The 21,759-nt window shown below is 41.6% G+C and overlaps 1 protein-coding gene across 1 annotated transcript in view; it reads right to left on the bottom strand.

Annotated features, from left to right (window-relative positions):
- PPTC7 (protein phosphatase targeting COQ7) overlaps nucleotides 1-18,026 on the bottom strand; it is a 33,264-nt gene extending 15,238 nt beyond the window's left edge. The window contains exons 1-2 of the mRNA XM_016203026.2: nucleotides 17,795-18,026; nucleotides 289-468 (exon numbers count right to left, since the gene is read on the bottom strand). Coding sequence (XP_016058512.2) covers nucleotides 289-468; nucleotides 17,795-18,026 — 412 coding nt within the window. The remainder of the gene's footprint in view (nucleotides 1-288; nucleotides 469-17,794) is intronic.
- Between the last annotated feature and the right edge of the window lie 3,733 nt (nucleotides 18,027-21,759).

Raw genomic sequence — 21,759 nt, 5'->3', positions numbered from 1 at the left:
TTTGATATACAGATGAGGAAGCTCTAGTCTAAGGTATAGATAGATCTAGAAGTGAAACTGCTGGGGCATACGATCTGTTCATGCTTAACTTTATTCTATGATTCCAAATTATTTTCCAAAGTGGTTGTGCCTATCTACATTCTCTCCAAGCGGTAGTATCTGATAAGTAGTTTTTGACAGCTTCGCTATCAAACTCTAATTAGAGCTAGGCTGGTTAATGTCTTGGTCTGATTGTTAACCATCTCCTGGGCATCTTCAGAGAGGAAAGCACATACGGTATCTACTTACCAAGCAAAGGTACTTTATTCTGCAGCAACTCACAGTAGCTTGTGGTGAGGATCCCGATGGGGTTACTCGGGACAAAGCGTCCTTCTTTCACTAACCGCTCACACGTCCGCATCAGAGTCCCCGAGAACTGCGACGGGTCAACTCCATAGTCTCTCCATCCTCCCACGCCATCTGCAACCCCTGAGGGAAAAGCACACTTAAGGGCTGTTCACCAACCTCTCGGATTCCCACCCATCCCCTGAAGTTTACCCTGAAAGTCAGGACAAAAAGGGCTCAAGTTCAATGTATTACACGCGAATCCTCCTAAGCTCTACTTAGAATTTGGCCTTTCAGATATTGATGAATGAACATGTGAGCCACCGCAGGGCGGCATTGCCTCCCAGCCAAGAGTTCAATTCAGCAGGATTATCATCTTTGTGTACAAGTATCTGTACTATTAATCTTTGTTGTATTTTATACGAATGAAAAGTGATTTAAAAAAAAGTACTGATGCTAGTGACAATACAGCTAACCCAGAGCTGGCAATCATTAAGAACACCAAAAGCAGAAATTTTTTAACTTCAAATATCAGTCAATAACTGTAAAATAAAGAACAAAATTAAGGATCTATCCCATTCCCTTTCCTCCTCTCTCAGACAAACAACTACCTTGTCTAGGGCTGAGCCTTCCAATATATCAGCCACTACCACATGTGGCCATTGAGCACTTGAAATGAGGCTGATCCAAACTGAGATGTGCTCTAAGTATAAAATAGACATTGGATTTTAAAAACTTGGTATGAAAAGAAGGGTCAACTACCTCATTAATTTTTATGCTGATTACATGCTGAAATAATATTTGGGATATAATGTGCTAAAGACAACACATTATTAAAATTAATTTCACATTTCTTTTTATTTTTAATTAATGTGTAATAGTTAAGTTTAAATGATAATAAGAAAAAAGATCCTTCTGCCTGCTGTGGAGAGCAAGAGTGGAAAGAAGGGATGAGTCAGGAGTCTCAGCAACTCAGTCATGAAATGGTGGCAGTGCTGTTAGACTGCAGGGATTTGGGATCTGGTGAAACAAAAGGACTTACAGGTGAACTGGATGGGGTGGAGGGTGGGGGCAGCAGTGGGAGGGGAAAGAGAAGCATGGAGGATGACAGGTCTAATCTACCTTGAACAAGTATCACTTTTTCCCCCCTGTGTTTTTCAAGGAGTTGAAAGGATACTTGGAAATTCTTAAGAAAAAAAAATTTTTTAAATTTTTTATTGTTGACACTATTGCTGATGTTCCCCACGTCCTCCCCTAAGAGAATTTAAGGTAGTTTATTTAAAAGACACTTCTTTTGAGGAATTCTTCTATCAGTAGAGGTAAGATTTCACCATGGTTTTAAATGCAAAATTTGTGTTAAAGCACAGAAGCAATTATAATTCTTGCAACTCCATCTGATGAATGATTCATTCTTTCAAACTACTGCCTGCTCAGGGAAAGAATTTCTTCTTAGCCAGTCTCTGATCTAAGAGCCACAATTAACTTTATATACAAACTTGTTTCATCTACAAGTGCCCTTCACAAGAAAACTATTTAAATCTGAGATAATGTTGAGAGTTGATCCTGGCACTCACTAAATAATCTGTGAGAAGGTTACAGAGTCTGACCTGACACAGCCCTTCAACATTAATCAGATTTCTCCCAGAATAGAGCACAACCTTTCAGGCACCTGTTTGCTTTTATATGGGAAAAATAACTCAGGCAAAATTCCATTGGCTAAATCTTTTTAGGGGAAAAAAGATTCAAAAAGCATATAAACTTTGCAATAAAGCTGTGTGTGGGGGGAGCCTTAGCATACATATATACAATTTACTTACAAAGAATAAATTATATAATATTAAGAGTCATATTTGGGATTAGAATCAGGCTAAAAACCAGAATAACCTTTCACATGTACATTTGAAACCTAGTTTAATTCATATCAGGCAATTATTTCTGTAAGGAAATGAATATTTCCTCTTTTGTGTAAGCAAAAGCTTCAATCCACAAAAAGAGAGAACAGTGCAATTAATCCAGATATAAAGGGAAATTTCAGTTAGAGGTAAAGGAAACAAATGTTAAAGGAGTGATTGCTTAAGATACCAAAGATATCAAACAGCGAAGATAAATAATATCCCCAAGAACAAATGGAGGCCACAATGACCACCAGGAAAGAGCTGAGGGAAACATATCGTACCTCTGAGAAGCTCACCTTCTAGTGGGTAGCTATACCACTCACTCACAAAAGAGCTAGACAACATGCTCCACTGACGCTGCTACAGAGGGTCAAGAGCACGCGGGCAAGCCCGGCCAGAACAGCTCAGCTGGTCGGAGCATCGCCCTGTGGACTGAAAGACGCCAGTTCAGTTCCCAGTCAGGGCACATTTCTGGGTTGCTCTCACACTGATGTCTCTCTCTCCCTCTCTCCCTTCCTCTCTCTAAGGATGTCCTCAGGTGAGAATAAAAAAAAAAGAGCAGGTGGTTCATGCCTATGGCACAAAGAGAGCGGAGCAAGGCTGATTCACTCAGGAAGGGCATTTATTCATACTGGCCTGGAAGGGAAGTCAGGTTTCCACAGGCAGGAAGAGTGACAAAGGGAAAGGACGGCAGACGGTAGGTGCAGTGGGGCCGGGGAGTGGGGAGAAGCTGAAACACGGAGCAGCAGCTGAAGCTGTGGAACACCTAAAATTGCAGACCGAGAGCTTTAAGCTTTATGCTAGTGACCTGTGCTGTCCAATATGGGAGCCACTAGCCACATGTGGCTATTGAATTTGAAATGTAGTAAGTGTGGATTGAAATGTGCTGTTAAATATAAAACACACTCTGGATTCCAAAAATATTGTACACACACAAAAAAAGGTAAATGTCTTAGTAATAGTTTTATACTGAACATGTTGAAATATTTTAGATATATTGGGTTAAATAAACAAATTGAAACGAACTGTATATGTGTAATTTTACTTTTTTAAATGTGGCTACTAGAACATTTAAGATCACATACGTAGTTTACAGTATATTTCCACTGGAAAGCACTGCTATAGGTAATAAAAAGCTAACAAGGTTTCTGGGTACAAGTGACAGAATCCAATCTATATTTTAGAAAAATAATTCTGATAGCAGTGGAGAAAATGGGCTGGGAGAGGTCAGCTACAAAATTTTAGGTGAGAGGTATTGAGAAAAGCAGGATAGACAATCACTGGAAATACAAAGGAATAAATATAAAAGACACGTGGGCTCTATTATCAATAGGTTTATATCAGTAGGTTTCTGAATTTCAGGAATGACTATTGGATAAATGATTCCACAGTTGGGAAGGAGGTGGAAATGCCTTCAGAACATTTTGAATTCTCTCCAGTGTGTGGAGTTTCAGGTGCCAGTGGGGCATTTTTGAGAAAATGTTCTGTATGAAGTCAGGAACTATGTGCCTGGCACTGGGAAGGCAATCAGAGCCAGATCTTTGACAAAGATCCGGACTTGACACCAGAGAGGTAGATGAGATGTCCTGGGAGAGTAGAGAGGGTAATAAATTCAAGGAGATCTTATCTTAGGAATGAGAATTCCTGGCCCAATAGCTAGTTTGTGAACTTCATTCTTACTCTAGGCATCGAATTACAAACACAGATATGATAAATGATTAAGTTCAAGGCCAAGTAATCCAGTTCGTCAGAATAATATAATTCCTTTAGAGGTGAAGAGAGGTGTAACTGAAAAGGTGGACTGAGTTAACTGGAAAGGCTCTGAATGCCTAGAGTTTGCACTGAATATAGAAGCTATTTCCTTTAATTCACTGCAATCATCTTATGTCTCCATTAATAACATTCTGTCAGCACATAGTCTAGCTTAAGTGTTTCCTTTGACCCAAAATCTAATTAAAACCATTATTAGATTAAGATAATGGTTACACATCTGAAACAGCTGAGCAAAAGGCTGAGAGAGTATAGGGCATAGAAGATTCCTTTAGTTGTACCATTTATGTGGAAATGTCAGTTTTATGAAGTGGGAAATATTCAACTAGAAAATATTTATGATTTTCATATAGTATTTTATATTTTCCATGGACTGCTTTTCTAAATTAAAGAGTTAAGAGAGGAGAAATAATAATTCTGGTATATGTCCCATCACTTAAATGTAACTTTTTGTAAAAAGAACATTTAAAAAATTATCTTTATAGTTACACGAAAATTCTTAAAGTAACAGCCAACTTTCATTTTTCTAATTAACACATTTTTTTGTCTTTGCCTTAGTTATAACCATGTAAAAACAAAATTTTGCTGTACTGAAATCCTATCTTTCCAATTGCACACAGCCACCTAAGTGTGTAGTTGCAAAAGGCTCTCCTTAAAAGACTTTAAACTAAGCCAACATCAGCCTGAGTCTCTCCAGCATCATCATGAGGTTGTCATTCTTCTTGAACCCTCCAGACTACACTGATCTTCAGACTGACACGCAATTAGTTACAAAGCCAGCATTTTCTGGAAAAAAGTGATGCCCCAAAAATAAATACTCAATTTCAATTGTAATATAAGCATCAGTGAAGAAAAATTTGGCTCTGGCATAATTTCAAATATTAAGTAGTACTCTAAGGTAACAACTTTATTCCTTGCATCTTTGATGATCTTGAGGCATTTTATATCGAGCCTCGCCCCCTAATGAAGCACGATGGTTCTACAAGGGTTGTTTTTCCAGCAGCAAAACATCTATCTACGAGGATGGGTACTTGATAGTGAACTGAAACTCCAGAGGAGAAACTGAGTAAGAATCTGGTTGGATCACAAGAGTTAAATAATAAAAGTAGCATGAGACCCTTTGTACTAGGAGGGATAAGGATCTGGTTTTACACTTTCTGCAGGGACTGTTGATCTGATGAGGCAGCTGTTAGGCAGTATTTATTGCAGCACTACAGCCGGCTTCTTCTCAGATGCAGAGGCTCTTCTTCAAATCTATCATCTAGTGCTCTCAAAGTCAACCGTATCTGTCTAGAGGCATCACAACATGAAGGTGTATAACTAGAGAAAAATAAGATCAGAGTATAAATTCAATATCTATCCAATGGAACAGATCACATTTGTATCAACATTTCTGAAGCCTCAACTATTTGGGCATTAAGAACATTCCCCTGTGATTCAGGACTGTGAAATGTATCTGCAAATAATTATCCCAAAGGGAACAAAAAGCAGGATTACTGAAAAAATATATCCAACAGTTGAGCGATTCAGGAAAGTACAATTTGCTTTGACTAACAGTTCTTTCAGTTCTCTAGAGGTTAAATTATATAAATTATAATGTTCTTCCTGCTGTAACAAGCAAGTGATATATTTCCCTTTGCAAGAAGTTTCCCCAAAGCAACTACTCTGCATTAACAACAATGAAACCTGCATCTTCTCATCCTCCAGAGATCAAGCTTACCTCAAGAACTCAAGATCTCTAAGCACAACAGCTAACTCAAAAGCTGAGGCAATGAAGCTGAGAGGATGGAAAGAAAGAAAGGTTAAATCAGCCCCGTGATAAATGGAATCTATAAACAAAACTCAAATTCTGCTAAGAAAAAAAAGGAACTGTCCAGGACAGTTAACAAAACTCCAATATGGGCTCAAAGTAGGAATAAACAGTTCATTTTATGTTTTAGAGTTTTAAACAAAATAGTGAATCCTTTCTAGCTTAGTAAACATGAAATTACTTAATAATTAATCAAGTAATAATTAAATGCACATGCATACATATACACACTCATACTTATTGTCCAGAATACTTCATTAACTAGAGAAGGTAATTTCCAGAATATTCTGGGCAGTTGCTTTGTCTTAAAAGCAGTGAAAATGCTGTAAAGAGGGTTAAGAAACGATAGTGTGAAGGCCAAGAAACTCAAAGTCAACCTTTGAAAAATAAAAATGTCCTTCCTCTGACTTTAGTTTAAATACCAAATACTTAATGTGGAATGGTGTGTTTTGGCTCAACTGTGCCTTGGGAACCTCGGGTATCTTACAGACTTGGGTATGAATCACTGCCTCCCTGCCACACAAACTAGAGTTGAAGGTGAAGTCACAGAAAAGGTCACTTCACTCCTCTGAGCTGCAACAGTATCTTCCTGAAAATTCTAAATGCTGTTAGCAAGGTTTTTTGGACAGGAGGAAGCAACAGACAAATCATCCGGGGGTCACACTTATGGTAAGTTATGAACAACAGAGGTAGGGCCCTCAGTGTGTTACAGAATTAAGGGCTTCTATTAATGCAGAAGCTTGTTAGTTTCTAGATATTGGGAAATGTTATATAACACCTAGTAATTTAACATTTAAATAAGAAAAGTAACAGCAATTTAAGTCCAGCTATCTGATGGGTGCCTATTTGTATCGGCCCTTTAGGCTAAGAGAAAATTTTTCCTATTTATAAGATTAGATCTAGAATTCCGGTCTTAAAGGTTAACCTAATATTTATAACAATTAAGCTGTATATCCTTGACTTAACCCTGAAGAGGGTATTATTTAACCCTTGCTTTTTTCACCCCTCTATAAAAATAAGAGCTGGCCTTTACTAAAATACCACCCTCTGGAAGAGGTTAAGAGTCACATGCAGCCCTGGCCCCAAAACTCCTTTTTTTAAAGATTTTTTTTTTAATTAATTTTTTTTAGAGAGATAGGAAGGGAGAGGGAGAGAAAGAAACATTGATGTGAGTGAAACGTCAATCAGCTGCCTCCTGCACGCCCCCTACCGGTGATCGAGCGTGAAACCTAGATATGTGCCCTGACGGGGAAGGGCACCTCCACCTTTCTGTGCACAGAATGCTGCTCCAACCAACTGAGCCACACCAGCCAGAGAAGGACAAGTAATTTTTCTCCTTTTTCCCCCCCACGCTGTACCATTTTTTGGTAATGAGTATGTTTTTTCATGAAAGGGGTGACAGAAACTATAAATCCAGTTAGAACTACATTTTACACTTAAATTCAGTATTAGTTATTCAACTTATTTTACTGAACATTTTCTATGTGTAAGACATTGTGGCACAAAGCAGCTCAGGGATTTACATATAATAAAATATTTCCTGCCCACAGGAACTTATAATCAAGTGTTAGTGATTGTGGTAGGGAAAGGGGGTTTGGAGAGGTTCAAAACAAGTGGCTATTATAAACCAAAGTAAATATGCATCAATAAAAACAAAAGCAAGGAAGATCAGATTCCATCCAGCTGAAAGAATCAGAAGAGCACTGCAGGATAAAACTTGAGTTGTGGGGGAGGAGGCTGAAGAGCCGGGCATTTCCGGGCGTTCCCTATGATTGTGACTAATATGGATACAGTACAAATCAAGTAATAAAGGTGAGGTTAGAGCTCTAATAAGAGCAGAGAAACCTGACCTCCAGGTAAATGCCTATTACACCCTTACCAGGAACTTCTCACCAGCAATCACCTCAAACAATGCACTGCAGGAGTTAAGGTTTTTAGCAGGTCCCCAGAAGGAAAGGGCTGGCCTAAGGCCACCAAAGTCCTTGCTGCCCACATACTAGTTCAACAAGGTTCAATGAGGCCTTTATTTGCTATAATTAAGGGGCTTTGCTAAATTATTAGCCTAAGAAAGCTAATAACTAAGTAGTATTCAAACTCAGCAAAGATCACCTCAGTAAAACAAAGTTTAAAATGGTCCTTTATGACTTGAAACACAGTGTATACACACTGGGCAAAAGCACAGCAGACAGATTTTGGAGTTGTTATAGGCAGTTAGACAGACATGAGGAGAGCAAGGATGACGGGTCAGGTACAGAAGGTCACCAGGGCAGAAAGCCCTGGGTGCCTAGCAAGGTGCAAAACTGGGAAAACAAGGACCATGCCCCCAGAGTAACCTTTCCTCTCTTAGCATAGTGCTGGTCATGTGGTTTAGACCCCCAGACCTTTTCTCCCTAAAGGTAACATGTAGGCCTCAGTTGTATTTCAGCTCCAGGCCCAGAAAAGCAGCAAAACCAGATCATTGACTCTGTGGCTAACCATTTCCTTAGGTCACTACAATGATCGCAGCACCTCTATCATGACTTTCCTGCCTTTCTCCCTCTCTATATGGTGACCCCCTTCAGAGTTGAGTCTCTTTCACACTGCTAACCATCTTTTTATCCCTGGGTGCTGGCCTGGTACCTGCCACAACAGTTCTCAATTCTTGCTGCACACTGCGATTACTTGCAGGACCCAAGCCCTACCTCCTGAGTCAGAATGCCCAGAGTGGGCCCGGGCCTTTTAGCAAAGTATGAAAACCAAACTGCACAGGAGATTCTAAGGAGCCTCACTGCTGGAACACTCAGGACTTAGTAAAGGCCAACTGGACGCAAGCATTTCAAAAGCCAGGTGATTCTGTCTCTGAAAGCCTCTTGCACCAAGCAATTTCCTGTTTTCCATTCCTTCTCTTACATTTCCTAACTCAACTAATGGCAGTCCAAACCACCTACACCTCAAGGCTAGAAACCTTAAGGAAGCTATCAGATTCAAAATCTCAAAATCAACTTCAATTCCTCTTTCTCTTTCACCCTCAGACTCTATGTCTGCAGACCAACTACTTTCCACTCCCCTAGTTAAAACCCTTTCTAACAAAGACTATTTCGGTAGCTTCCTAACTGGTCTTTCGCCTCTGTTCTCCCATTACACCCTCTATCATTTTTTAAAACAAGACTGCTATGTCCATGTTACTCTTCTAGTCAAATACCTTCCATGTATATATACTTACTTACTGTTATATATAAAAACACTATCTAGAAGGATACACAAGAAATTGATAACATTGGTTCTTCTGGGATAAGAGCTTTGTAGCTAGGAAATCAATGTGACAGCAAAACTTTACTTCACCCTTTTGAATTTTGAATACCTCTTGCATTCTGTACCATCTGAATATACTGCCTCTTCAAAATAACCAAACCAAGCCCAAAACAATAAAAGCAAAAACATCTATAGCTTCCTACCAAAAAAAAACCCACCAAAAACACAGAAAACACACAAAAAACAAAAACGACAGCCAACTCCTTAACGTGGCAATTGTGACCTTCAATGATATGGTCTCAATCTATTTTCTAACATCACCTCTCAAATGATACCTTCCCATCCCCACCCTACCAGTCCAAACCATTTTCTAGCCATAAACATCTATAGTTTGGGGAGTCTTCTGTGCTGTTGCTGACCCCTCAATCTGGAGAGCCTTACCATTCTCCTCCTCACTTGCCTCAATTTACCCATCTCTCAAGGCTTGATTCTATGTTTCCACAAAAACCTGATGTGTGTGTTCTTTTATACTATTCCTGTGTACTTGTGCCTTTCCCACCAGCCTATGAAACTTCAGGGCTGAAATCTCTTTTGTTCTTGGTCTTCTCCACAGCACCTGCCAGGGACTAACAGGAAACAGCCAGTAAACAATGAATTCAGTTGACTGTACTGGAAAGTTAGAATACCAACACTCTGGTATATCAACTATCACCAAGAACTCTAAAAAGAGAATTAACTCATTATCTCATCCTAGGGCTGCACGAGGTATTGTGCCCTGGGTTGAAGCTGGCTACAAGATGCTTCTCTCGTAGTCAAAAGAAGACCTGATGGAAAGAACCTTGAAAAGCAGTATGGCAATGAAACCACTACCAGCCAAAACACTTCTCTAAGCTTTAGTTTTCTCATCTGTGAAATAAGGGGTGGGGGACAAATTCTCTCAAGAGTTCCTTTTCTAACAACTAAGATTCTGCGATCCTAAGTCACACTCCAAGAAAAAGAAGCCTGTTTCAACCACCTAACTTAGATGCAAATGTTTCTCTTCTTTAAGCCTGTAACAAAATGTGAGGTTAACCATTTTTCAATTTGAAATTTTGATAAAAGTTATAGATTAGTATTAACTGACTTCAGTGAATTAAAATAATCTGTACATAAATTAAATTGTATGTGTAAAATGTATTCACAAAAAACACTAACCTTGTTATCCAAAGGCCGCTAAAGACCGCTGATTGACTGTCCAGTGAATTCAGAGTCCATGAACAGGAAAAACAATGATAAGATCAAAGCTGCCGCCAAAGAACCAAGGAAAGTGGATTTTTTCAAACACACACATAAGACATCCCTGCTTAGACTTTCTCATTTCACAGAAACACTGATGACCATATTAACAACTAGTGGTGAACACAGAGGCCACGAACAGTTTTCTAGCTCTTATGCAAATAGCTCGAATCTCCTTTCTTACTCAAACACTGATGTGAAAACAGAAGCACTTTCTGTTTGCTTCATTCAGCACAGCGAACCTTTTGCATCGACCTCAAATTGCAGCACAAACTAATCCCGGTAAGTCAAAAAACTTGCTGGATGATGGAACCCTTGAAAGATCAAAATGTACAGTCACAGTAGTATAAAAAGACAGAAATTCCCTTTCTTTTCAAAATAGTCTGTTAATGAGTAAAAGAAGAATCTGTGCAAAAATGTGTTGGAATTGGCCTGAGTCAAAATAGTACTGGATCCTTCCACAGAAAGCACTCTTTGTAGTAAGTCACTTTTATAGTCTCTGGCCAAGTTTTTGCAGTCCTTTTGTAGTCCTTGGGATTCATACCAACAATTCAATCAATTCTAGAACTATTCACCAGCAACCAACTTATTCACCTCAAAAACAACTGCTTAAGAACCTAGTAAATTTATAAATTGTCAAATGTGACAGACACAAAATCAACAATAAGCTTATCGATGAGAGCAATTTCATAGTAATTAGAAAAGTATAAATTAGCATACCTTTCTGGAGGGACCTATGCTAATATATATATATATGAGAGGCCTTGCGACTGTTCATAGCCTTTGACTCTCAGGAACTCCTCCTTCAAGGAATTTATCCTAAGGAAATATTCAGATGCAGACATATTTACTCTAGTGTTACTTATAACAGAAAATTGGAAATAATCTATATAACTAAAAAGAGAAGGCTGGTTAGATAAATTATGGACTATACTGCAGTGAAGTATGATGCAGTTATGCTTATCAGTATGGAAATACACTAAATTTACATTACGTAAGATAACATTATAGCGCAAAGACATTAACTCAACTTCATTTAATAATGTATGTATGTACAATTGTATATACACAAAGGCTGAGGAAACCACACCAACTATAGCTGAGTTATGAGTTACAGGTGTTTTATACTGTGCTTTTCTGATTATGCGTTACTTTTTTTATACTTTTATACCCATAAAACAAAACCATTTATTTAAAAGCACTAGAGCCCAGCCAGGCGTGGCTCAGCGGTTGAGCATCAACCTAGGATCCAGGAGATCGGGGTTCGATTCCCAGTCAGGGCATATGCCTGGGTTGCGGGCTGCAGCCGATCAATGACCCTCTCATCATTGATATTTCTCTCTCCCTCTCTCCCTCTCCCTTCCTCTCTCTGAAATCAATAAAGATATATTTAAACATAAATAAATAAATAAATAAATAAATAAATAAATAAATAAATAAATAAATAAATGCACTAGACATGCAAGCAGGAAACCTGGGTTCAAGTCCCAGTTATGATCCTAACTATACTGACCTTACTGATGAGTCAACTTTATAGATGAAGAAACACACAGATTAAGTGGAGATAAGGGCAGTTATTTCACAGTTAAAAGATTAACTAAGTAAAACATAATGTGTCATAAAATCTAAAGCACTATATTAAAGCACTGGTAAGATGAACCATATTTTGTGTCAGATACTGAATAAGTGCTTAGGAGAAAGAGTGAAATATGTTCACTGTTTAAAGAAAAGCTTCTCTTGCCCCCCACGCCCACCCCAATCCACCCAAAATCCTCTTGGAGATCTTATTCCAAATCATTTTGCATCTTTTCTTTTTTTCAACTTTTAAACTAAATTGGAAGAGCTGTGCAACTTGCCGACTCAAGTTTAAATAAGTGTGTATTAACAGCCCCATGCCCTCTGCAGTGGGTCAGCTTTTGCAAAAAGTCTTGATTTATGATGCAATTCTGTGAACTGTGTGAATAGAGGGGGAAATTTTTGGATCTTGGAGAGGCAGAAAACTATTCGATTTTTAAAATATTCAGCAACTGCTAACCAAGAGAGAACACTAAATTTTACTACTAACTACATTAAAAAGAATCCAGGGCACCAATTCTTAAAATGAGACCAAAAGTTAACACTAACTTTGAAAGGGAAAATCACAAGGCACACCGGTTTTCAACTGGCTAGAATTTCTGGTTTGAAATGTCAAATTTATTTGGAAAGAAAATATTTAACTTACTATTTCAAAGCATTTTCCTGAAAATTCTGAACCTAAAGCCCCGGATGAGACCTCTCGAAAAAGCAGAGAGATCTACGTAAAACAACTTTCGACATTTAGCTTGAATTTGACATAAGCATTTATTCAAAGGACAAGGTTGTAGGTCAAATGCTCTGACCTGGTGTAGTGCCTCTTGAGTCACACAGGAGTACAAACTCCATTTGGATACTGTTGCAACCATTCAGGTTATGTATTGCCCAGTTTCAAAAAGCAGTGCTAAAGTTCAGGGAACGGCCTCCTCCCATCCAGGTTCCCTCCCCTCCACCAAAACCCTGGTCCCACCACAACCAGCTAACATCTGCTTCCTACCTTCTGCTACAATTTATAACCCTTTCACAGAAATGTATTTTCTGAAAAATAGAAAAAGTCATGCTTTTACATTTTAACTTGCTCTATGAAAACGACTCACCTAGAATCCTTTAGGATATTCACAAACTGAGAGAGAAGCTGGAATTTAGGAAAATTTAAAACTAAACTCAAGAATCTCTCGATTAAAGATTGTGAACAAAAACAAAAACAATATTGAATGTAAGCTGCAATCGAAAAAAAATTTTTTAAAAAGAAAACTTGCAAAGGGAATAAATCTCATTCAGAACACACTCTCCCCCTTCCTTCCTCTCTCTAAAAACCAATAAAAACATATCCTTGGGTAAGGATTTAAAAAAAAAAAAAGATTGTGAGCAAAGGAAAAGTAGTTCTGACATATCCATACAGCAAAATGAGAAAAATATCAGGGAACAGTTTAAAAAATAACAGCAAACTTCCCCTTATCCATCAACACTGTAACCTTATTTATTACAGAATAACAGAACAATCAGAAAAGTCAGACAGCAACTAGTCAGAAACTTTCTTTTTTTGGGGGGGGATCAGTGGCTTCTTAAACCCTGCTGTCTCTATGAATTCTAGAATGCTCTTTTACTAAACCCATAACTCACACACTTCCTTAATATTCCACAATTTTCTCTTGAAAGCACATAGATTATTATGAAATCAGGTATATTTAAAGTACTGCTGATCTTAGAACTTACATACCTGATTGTCGCCATTAAAAAATATTTCCCTTATAGAAAATAGTTACATTAGAACTATATAAAAATGTGTTAAAAAATATATTCCTCATAAAGCTACAGTTACAATATGACTGGACCAATTCCATTTGTAGGTATATACCCAAGAGAACGGAAAATATGTGTTCACACAAAAGCCTATATAAGAATGTGTCACAGCAGCACTATTCATAACAACCAAAAAGTGAAAACTACCCAATATCCATTAATAGATGAATGAATAAAATGTGGTATATCCATACAACGGAATATTATTCAGACATAAAAAGGAATGAAGTGCTGATACATATAATGTGGGTGAACCTTGAAAATACACTAAGTGAAAAAAGCCAGACACAAAAAATCACATATTATATGATTCCATTTATATAAAATGCCCAAAGCAGGCAAATCTATAGAGTCAGAATCTACTTTCTGTTGCCAGGAGTTGAGGGAAGAGAGACTAGGGAGTGACTCCTAACGGGTAGGGAGTTTCTTTTGGGGTGATAAATATGTTTTGAAACAGTTAATGATGATTACACAACCTTGTGAATATACTAAATGCCAATGAATTTTTTACTCTGAAAGGTGAGTGATACGACAAGTGAATTATATATCTCAATTTAAAAAAATTCAATCAGGATCATGTCTACTGTCAACAGGTAGATCAGGATAAAATTTTACTTTCAAAAAATTATGATTATATACACTTGGCCACAATCCTGGCCACAATCCAAATCAAATCTAAAAGCTAGAATAAGAAATTGTTTTCATTTTTTTTAATGTTCCAAGTTAAATCAATCTTAAATAAACATCCCAGTTTTATAAGAATTACTTTACAACTCAATATTCAGAGGTCAGAATTTTCATGGCATAGACCAAGAAGTGGTTTCAGTAAACTGTGGTTTAGTATGAAGGAGCTTTTGTTCATTTTAATTATGAGTCATAGAGTGAATAAAGGAGTTATAAACACACACACGCACGCACACACCCTTAAGCAGAAAAAGCATTAGAAGGACAAACAGTAGCAGAAGACAGACTGGTTTTGAATTCACCTATCTTGTAAAGAAAACTTAACCACTGATGTAACAGAAAGGACTGGAATGGGGAGTCTTGGTGCTAGCCCTAGTTCTGCCATTAACTAGCGGAGTAACCTTGGCAAAGTCATTTGATCTTCTGTAGGCCTCTGTTTTCTCATCAGTAAAATAAAGAACTGGACTCCAAGGTTACTGAGTCTTACAACTCTCAACAGGCTTTGAATCCATTGTTAAGTAGCTGAGGGCTGTGGGAGGCCCAGCAATTACACACGAGGCGGCTCTGATACTTTTGTGAACTTAGGCATCCATACCATACACAGCAAGAGAACTACATGGAAGAAAGAAAAAGCAAAGTGCACACAGCTCCTGCTGGCTTTGGTTTACTCCCGCTGGACCTGATAAAGAGAAAGCACCTTGGCCAACTTTCCAGGGGATAGGAGTGGTTCCTGTGTCTCACCCCACCCATCATAGTTGGTTTTTCCTAAAAGAAACCCAGTGGGACTCTACAATAATGCTGTAAAGCACCAAATACTTTTAGTCACTGCATGAATAGGACAGATCAATTCTAAATTAAAGAAATAAAACAGCTTTCTCTTTCTAATACAGAAGCAGTTTTCATTCCAGTCAAGTAGCCCTAGATGACCAGTGAGTTCCACAGATAATTAGCAGTTAAGTGTCAATCCAAAAAAAAAAAAAAGAATTATCTATAGAACTAGAAGGTTCAAAACACTGAGGTTCAACATAACATTATCATTCAACATAACCTTTTAATACAATTCAGTTTAAAACTCCAACTTCTAGAGTAAAAAGCAGTATTGAAGACTCACTGAGACTCATCAGCTCTTTCACAGCAAGAGATAATCAGGCCTGTGATGACAGAAATCACCACCATACATTCTGGTTTGTGGGAGTCAACGAGCAAACAAATGAGGCCGACAGAAGTTGTTTCAGGTGGCTCCCAAGATGGCTTTCCAGAAGAGTGCCTCCAAAACAGGCCAGTCCTAGAGAATTTGTCTCCCCAATTTGCACACAACACACAAATACACTTTTAAAATGGTGCTTTGTCAAATACAGCTGAAGAAGTCTGGCAGGATTCCCTTCAGGAGGGGTACAGAGCCATGTTTTTTAACCTGGTATCCATGTGTGACCTCCAGACGGTACGTGGATACAATTCACCGAATCGGTCAAGTCCCTGAATAAGCCCCTGGGCACTTAAAAATTCTCAGAGGCTATAAACTAAGGAAGGTTATGAACCACTGGTGTAAAGCCAGATAGAAAACAGAAGAAATCGACCGGAGGTGCCCCTATGAATAAGACAGGAAGTAATGCCTGTTATTTGAGGTGCAAAATAACAAAGGGTGCCATCATTTCAAAACAAAACAAAACAAAACAAAAAAACATGAGCTGATGGTCAGAAGCCCTTGAGTGTCCACTCCCTGCATCCTCTGGTCTAGATGCGGGAAATGAGCCGAGAGACTAGCCAAAACCACAAATCACAGGGCTAGGGACTTGCAAAGCTGAGCACCAAACTAGGCCGGGTTTCTGCCAGGGTGACATGTTTATGCTTTTTTCAGACTGGGTTTGACCAGAATTTCACAAATCTCTCGTAAAAGCCAGCACACAGCAGACTTACAACGGAGAACCTCAGCGGCTCCTTCTCCCGTCCTGTTGCACTGACGGCAGTTTGAAAGAGCAGCACTCACAGGCTCACTGAGTGAAGCACTTCTACATGGGATGGAAAAAAGACAGCCACCGACAGCCCTTTTAAAAAGACACCAAGTCCGGGGTCCAATGGACTTCAGGTTTGCAGGCTCCCCGACCTTCTCGGGGGTCTGTCTGAGTCGCTCTCTTTTAAAGTCCACACCTAGAGTGCTGCTTAGGCATTCAATGACCTCTTCAACCCAGGTAATGGGGTCACTCATAAATTAAATCGAGAGCAACCTTTCCAGTTCCATGTTCACAAACGTTACACGGAGTAGAAGCAAAGATAATAGGCAGTTACTCTGAGATCGAATTAAAAAGTAATTATTGTCATAAAAAGTTACAGGACCATTTGTTCCACTGCCAAACTCTGCTGCAGCGTAGGAAGCTTCAAGTAACCAAAACCTCAGTCTCACCTGAGAAGTGAAACCAAAGTGACATTTGAACCCAAGTTCAATGACAGCATGTCCTTCAATTTCAAAGCGCTTCATTAAAAGACACCTAAGGGCCGTTGGTTCCACGGCGGCGTAATCATTGTCTCTAAAGACGGACCTTACGGTCAAGTTTGTGGGGCTGTCTTTCGCCCTGTCTGCAGGCTCTCATCCTAGCCTCCCGCCCCCAAGGGTGTCACCGGAACAGGCCTTGGGAAGCACCTGTGGCCTGAAAGGCTGGAACCGGTTCTCGAGGCTCCCGTGGCTGCAGCCTGGGGGAGGTCTGACCACTCTATTTTGGGTCAAGGAGACTCTTCTCCACCCTCGGTGACCTCCAGTGGGCAAGATCAGTACGGAATAATGCACTGCGAGTGTTTTTTCCACCAGGCCAGCGGCCCCCCCCCCCCCCCCCCCCGCGAGAGACTCGGGGAGACTCGGTGCAAGGATGGCGATCTGGTCACAATCGAGGCGGCGAAGGAATGCGGCCGGGCTGTGTCTGGGGCTCACGACAGGCTGTCTGCTCGGGATCCCGCAGCCCCTGGCTGTGCGTGGTCAGGAGGAGCACGCGAAGAGGCGGGGATCCCCGGGACACGCGGGGGGAGGGAGGGAACCCGAGCGAGGTCAGGAGCCTGCAGGTGTCGCCGGGGAGGAGGAGGGGCGGGGGAGGGGACGAGGTCGACCAGGGCTGGCACAGCCCAGTGACTAAGAGTGCGGCTCTGAACTCGACCCAACTGGTCCCATCCTCGCGCTGTGTGACCTTGAGCGCGTGGCTTGACCTCTCTGCGCCTCAGTTTCCTCATCTCTACAATGGGGGTGGGTCAGGCAGAAAACGCACCTCGGAGCGCTTGGCATGACGCCTGGCACTTAAGGAAGCGCTCCCTACAGGTGAGCCGCTTACTCCTTGGCTCTCGGGCTCCTCTCGCTGCCCAAAGAAAAGGGGGAAGTCCCGAGCAAGGAAGTCCCCAAAAAGGCGGATCCCGGGCTGCGGTGGGAGACCGGGGCCCGGGGACTCACCGAGGACGTCCGCCGAGCGGTGCCGGGCCACGAAGCACGCGTCGTCCCCGTAGCACGCACCCTTCTTGAGGAGGCCCTTACGGAAGTCCTTGCCGAAGCCGCAGCCGGCCGTCACCAGCCCGTAGTCGCCGCCGCCACCGCCGCCGCCGCCGCCGGCCCTGGGGTCGGTCTGCGAGAGGCCGCCGAGCACGGCGCGGGCCACCAGCCGCCCGTACGAGAGGACCGAGAACATCGCCGCCGCCGCCCCCCCAAGGAGGCGGGGGGCCCGGGGAGCAGGAGGACGCGGAGGCCCGGAGCCGGCTCTCTCCTCAGCCGCAGCCGCACCGCCGCCGGGGCGCTCCTCAGGGCGGCGCGCAGTCGCTGCCGCCGCCCGTGCCCGACGCGCGGAGCCTCGCACACGCTCCGCCGCGCGCACCGGAGCCAGAGCGAGGTCAAAGCCGGCGGCACCTCCGCCTCAGCCCGACTGGGGTCCGGGCTGCAGCCACCGCTGCCGCCGCCATCTTCCGCTCCACTAGCGTGTTCCGGGGCCCGCCGGGAGCACCGCCCCCTCCGTGACCACGCCCCCTGGACACGCCCATTATTCGCGGCTTAGGCCCAAGCCCCGCCCCTCGGGCTCGGTGCCCCGTACGGTCACGGAGGTCGAGTGTGCGCAGAGGGTGTAGACGCAATGTCTTCTGGGAGTTGTAGTCTCTCTTTACTTCCTTGCCTAGCATCCAGGACTTCGAGGATTTCCCCGGACGTGGAACCTAAATTATTGAGAATTAAGGTGGACTCTTTGAGAGTTTTATCTCCTCTTTTTACCATGTATTTTAAAGGCTATTGTTTTAAATAACGCCACCATCTTTAAAAAGAAAAACCTCAAAGAAGCTAGGATCAGGTCATGAATATTATTCTGCAGTATGCATAGTAAAGAAACTGAAGTACACAAATCTAGTAACACCTTCAGAATTTATATCCTGGGAGGCTTAGAGGCGGCAGTCTGGAAAGAAGAGCCGTTTTGCATAGTATTTAGGAAAATTCGAGAAAATGTGACATGTCCCTGTTAGAAGGGGGGTGGGGGAGTGGGGGTGGGTAGTAATAGAGATCCAGGCACAGCTACTGCAAAGTGTTTCAGACTTTGTCGATGGTTCTGCCAAACTGAAAATAAAAAATTCCAGGCCCCAGATTTATTTGCCCCAAATCTAATTTTCTTTAGGACCCACCTGCTTAGGTGGCAGGAGAGGTCACGCAGTACCAAAGACTTGCAAAGATGACGTCTTTTCCTCCCTCCTTCCACAGCTCCACCTCCTCTTGTCCAAAGGACAGCCCTTGGCAAGAAAGATAGCTCCCCTACTCTTGCTTTTTTTAAGCTCTCGGCTCACCCCTGACAAAGACATCACAGTAGCCTTTTCCAGCTTTTGACTATTACTTAAAGCAACCTTCCTCTGAGATTATTTAGGTTGAATATTAACTAAATTTAGTAAGGAGTTTGTAATCTAATGAGAAGATGCGCTCACCAAATGTGTGTAACATGTTTGTATGTGTGTGTGAATGTACATTCAGGTTATACACCGTGCCGGGGGTGCTGTACCTAATCTAGCATTTGCATACCTCTCCACCCGCTTTGGTACCACGGCCCCTTCACTAAAGGCCATGCTCACAGCTGCCTTGGGGCCTTAGCACTTGCTCTTCCTTCTACCTGCTAGGATGTAATTCCTTTATCTGGACATCTGGGCACACAGTAAAATGAATGAATGAAAGAATGAATGAATATCTCATTGGATCCTAAGCTCCCCAAGGGCAAGGATCATTTGCCATTGTATTACTAGAATCTAATGCAATCCCTGGCATTCAGTAGGGGACCTCATAGATGTTTGTTGAGTAAAAGAAGGAATAATTGAATAGGAACCATGAATAATATAAAAAGTAATGCTTTTTGAATAAATGGGGTTCACAAATAAAAGAAAGTTGAGATTTGAGGCAAATGATCCAATTTGGAATAATTTTTAGTTTTGTTGAAACATAAACACATATCACCCAGAAGCACTGGTCCTTTTCAGTTCACTTTTTAAAAAAATATATGTTTTTATTGATTTTTAGAGAGAGAGGAAGGGAGAGGGATAGAGAGAGACATACCATCAATCGGCTGCCTCCTGCACGCCCCCTACTGGAGATGGAGCCTGCAACCCAGGCATGTGAGCTGATCAGAAATCAAACCAGTGACTTCTTGGTGCAAGGGTTGATGCTGGACCCCTTGAGCCACGATGGCCCGGCTCCAGTTCACTTTTGACAGACTGTAGTTACTCTTGGGATTCCCATCTCATTCTTTAAAATGATTCTGTTTTTATTCCTTTCTTAACACATCTAAAGTCCTGCCAACCATCCACTCCAAGCACTTTATTCTATTATCCTAACTACCATCATCATTAGACACTTTTGCAGTTTACAATGTGCCAAGTACTCTGTATGTTTCTGTCCTTAAGGGTTTTCATCAAAATTGGACGGAATAAATCATTTCACGTAGCAGGTGGCATTTTGTCAAATATGTAGACCAAGAAAAGGTCATTTTCGAGATAGAAGAGAGAGTGATCCCCAAGCATGCAATCACGCCTTGCTATTTTTTATGGCCCACAAGAATTGGACAGCGCCCAGAAGCGGGGGTGGAGGCTTGCGGATCCTCTGCTTGGCATTTCTGCCTGTGCCAGCTGTGCTAAAGGTTGTTCTCTCAAGCACACACACACCACTATCAAATCCCAGCCAGGCTGTCAGGTAATTCTACCCCAAGGACAAACTTTTTAAAATAGCATGTCAACCCCTATCCCTTGCCTCATCAAACTTCTTCAGACTGCTCCTGCCTTTCATTTTCAGGGCATATATTATTAATTTCTGTGTCACTCCCAAGGACAGGTTGGATGAGATGAGCAGGAACTTAGGACATAGCTCTGAAGCTGGTAACCTCTGCTCTGATGGGGCTGTTGTTGTCACAGTTGAGTTTCTTGCAAATGAGTTTCCTGCAGATGAGTTGCTCACCAAAGCACAATGTGAACACAATCCTTTCTCAAAGCTCCTGTGCACTTTTTGGAAAGCAGAGGAGACAGGGCAGGGCCGCAGGTTCCCTTTGAGTCATTTATTCCAGAGCCAGCTTTGAAAAGTTTCACCATGGTGGGGAAGCCAGGAGAGGGTTCTTTGGAAAAACAAAGCAAAACACTTTTTCCTGCCCTCTCCAGGGAGCACAACTCACTTTTGACATTTCACTAGACTTCAAAAGCCCTACGAGAGTTCTCTTCCTTAACAGAGTTACATTCTTAACACTACAAGGATTCCTGGGAGGTCAGTTGTCACTCTCAGAGGCAAAGAAGTTGTGAAAATACCATTTGTGTTCCCAGGGCACCTCCACAGCATTAGGAAAGAGCTTTGCACTGGAGTTACCCTCAGCTCCTAAAAAAAGACAAAAAAAAAAAAAAAAAAAAGACATGAATTCCCTAGTGAGATTTTCTGCCAGACGGGTACACCGATCTTGTCTGATGTCTATTTGCTAACCTATTCAAAAGGAGCACTAATTAGTTTATGGCAAGTTTCTCAAACCTTGGCTCTACTGACATTTTGGGCCAGATTATTTTTTGCTGGGGCGAGGAGGGGGGTGTCCTGTTCATTGGAAGGGGCTTAGCAGCATCCCTGGCCTCTACCAGGTGCCAGTAGCGTGCCTCACCTCCCCGGTTGGGACAACCGATAAAGTCTCAGGTATTGCCAAAAGTCCCCTAGGGAACAAAATTGCCCCGGTTTAGACCCACTGGGTTGGACCAATGCCATGCATATAAACGGTCGTTGGTGGAACACTTGTTATGTCTGAGGCTCTGAGCTAAGGACAAAAAAAGCAGTTGGTGCCTTGGTGGCCATCACAGAGCAGTAGAGGGTTAAAATTAAGTGATTCCACAGAGAATATAAGCGCCACAGGATGAAACAAAGGAAGAGTGTGGGTAGGAGAA

The sequence above is a fragment of the Miniopterus natalensis genome, chromosome 20 (genome assembly GCF_054644295.1).
Source record: "Miniopterus natalensis isolate mMinNat1 chromosome 20, mMinNat1.hap1, whole genome shotgun sequence".
In the NCBI taxonomy this organism is placed as follows: Eukaryota; Metazoa; Chordata; class Mammalia; order Chiroptera; family Miniopteridae; genus Miniopterus; species Miniopterus natalensis.
The sequence above is the reverse complement of the archived record's forward strand: the minus strand, read 5'-3'. Positions and strand labels throughout refer to the sequence as shown.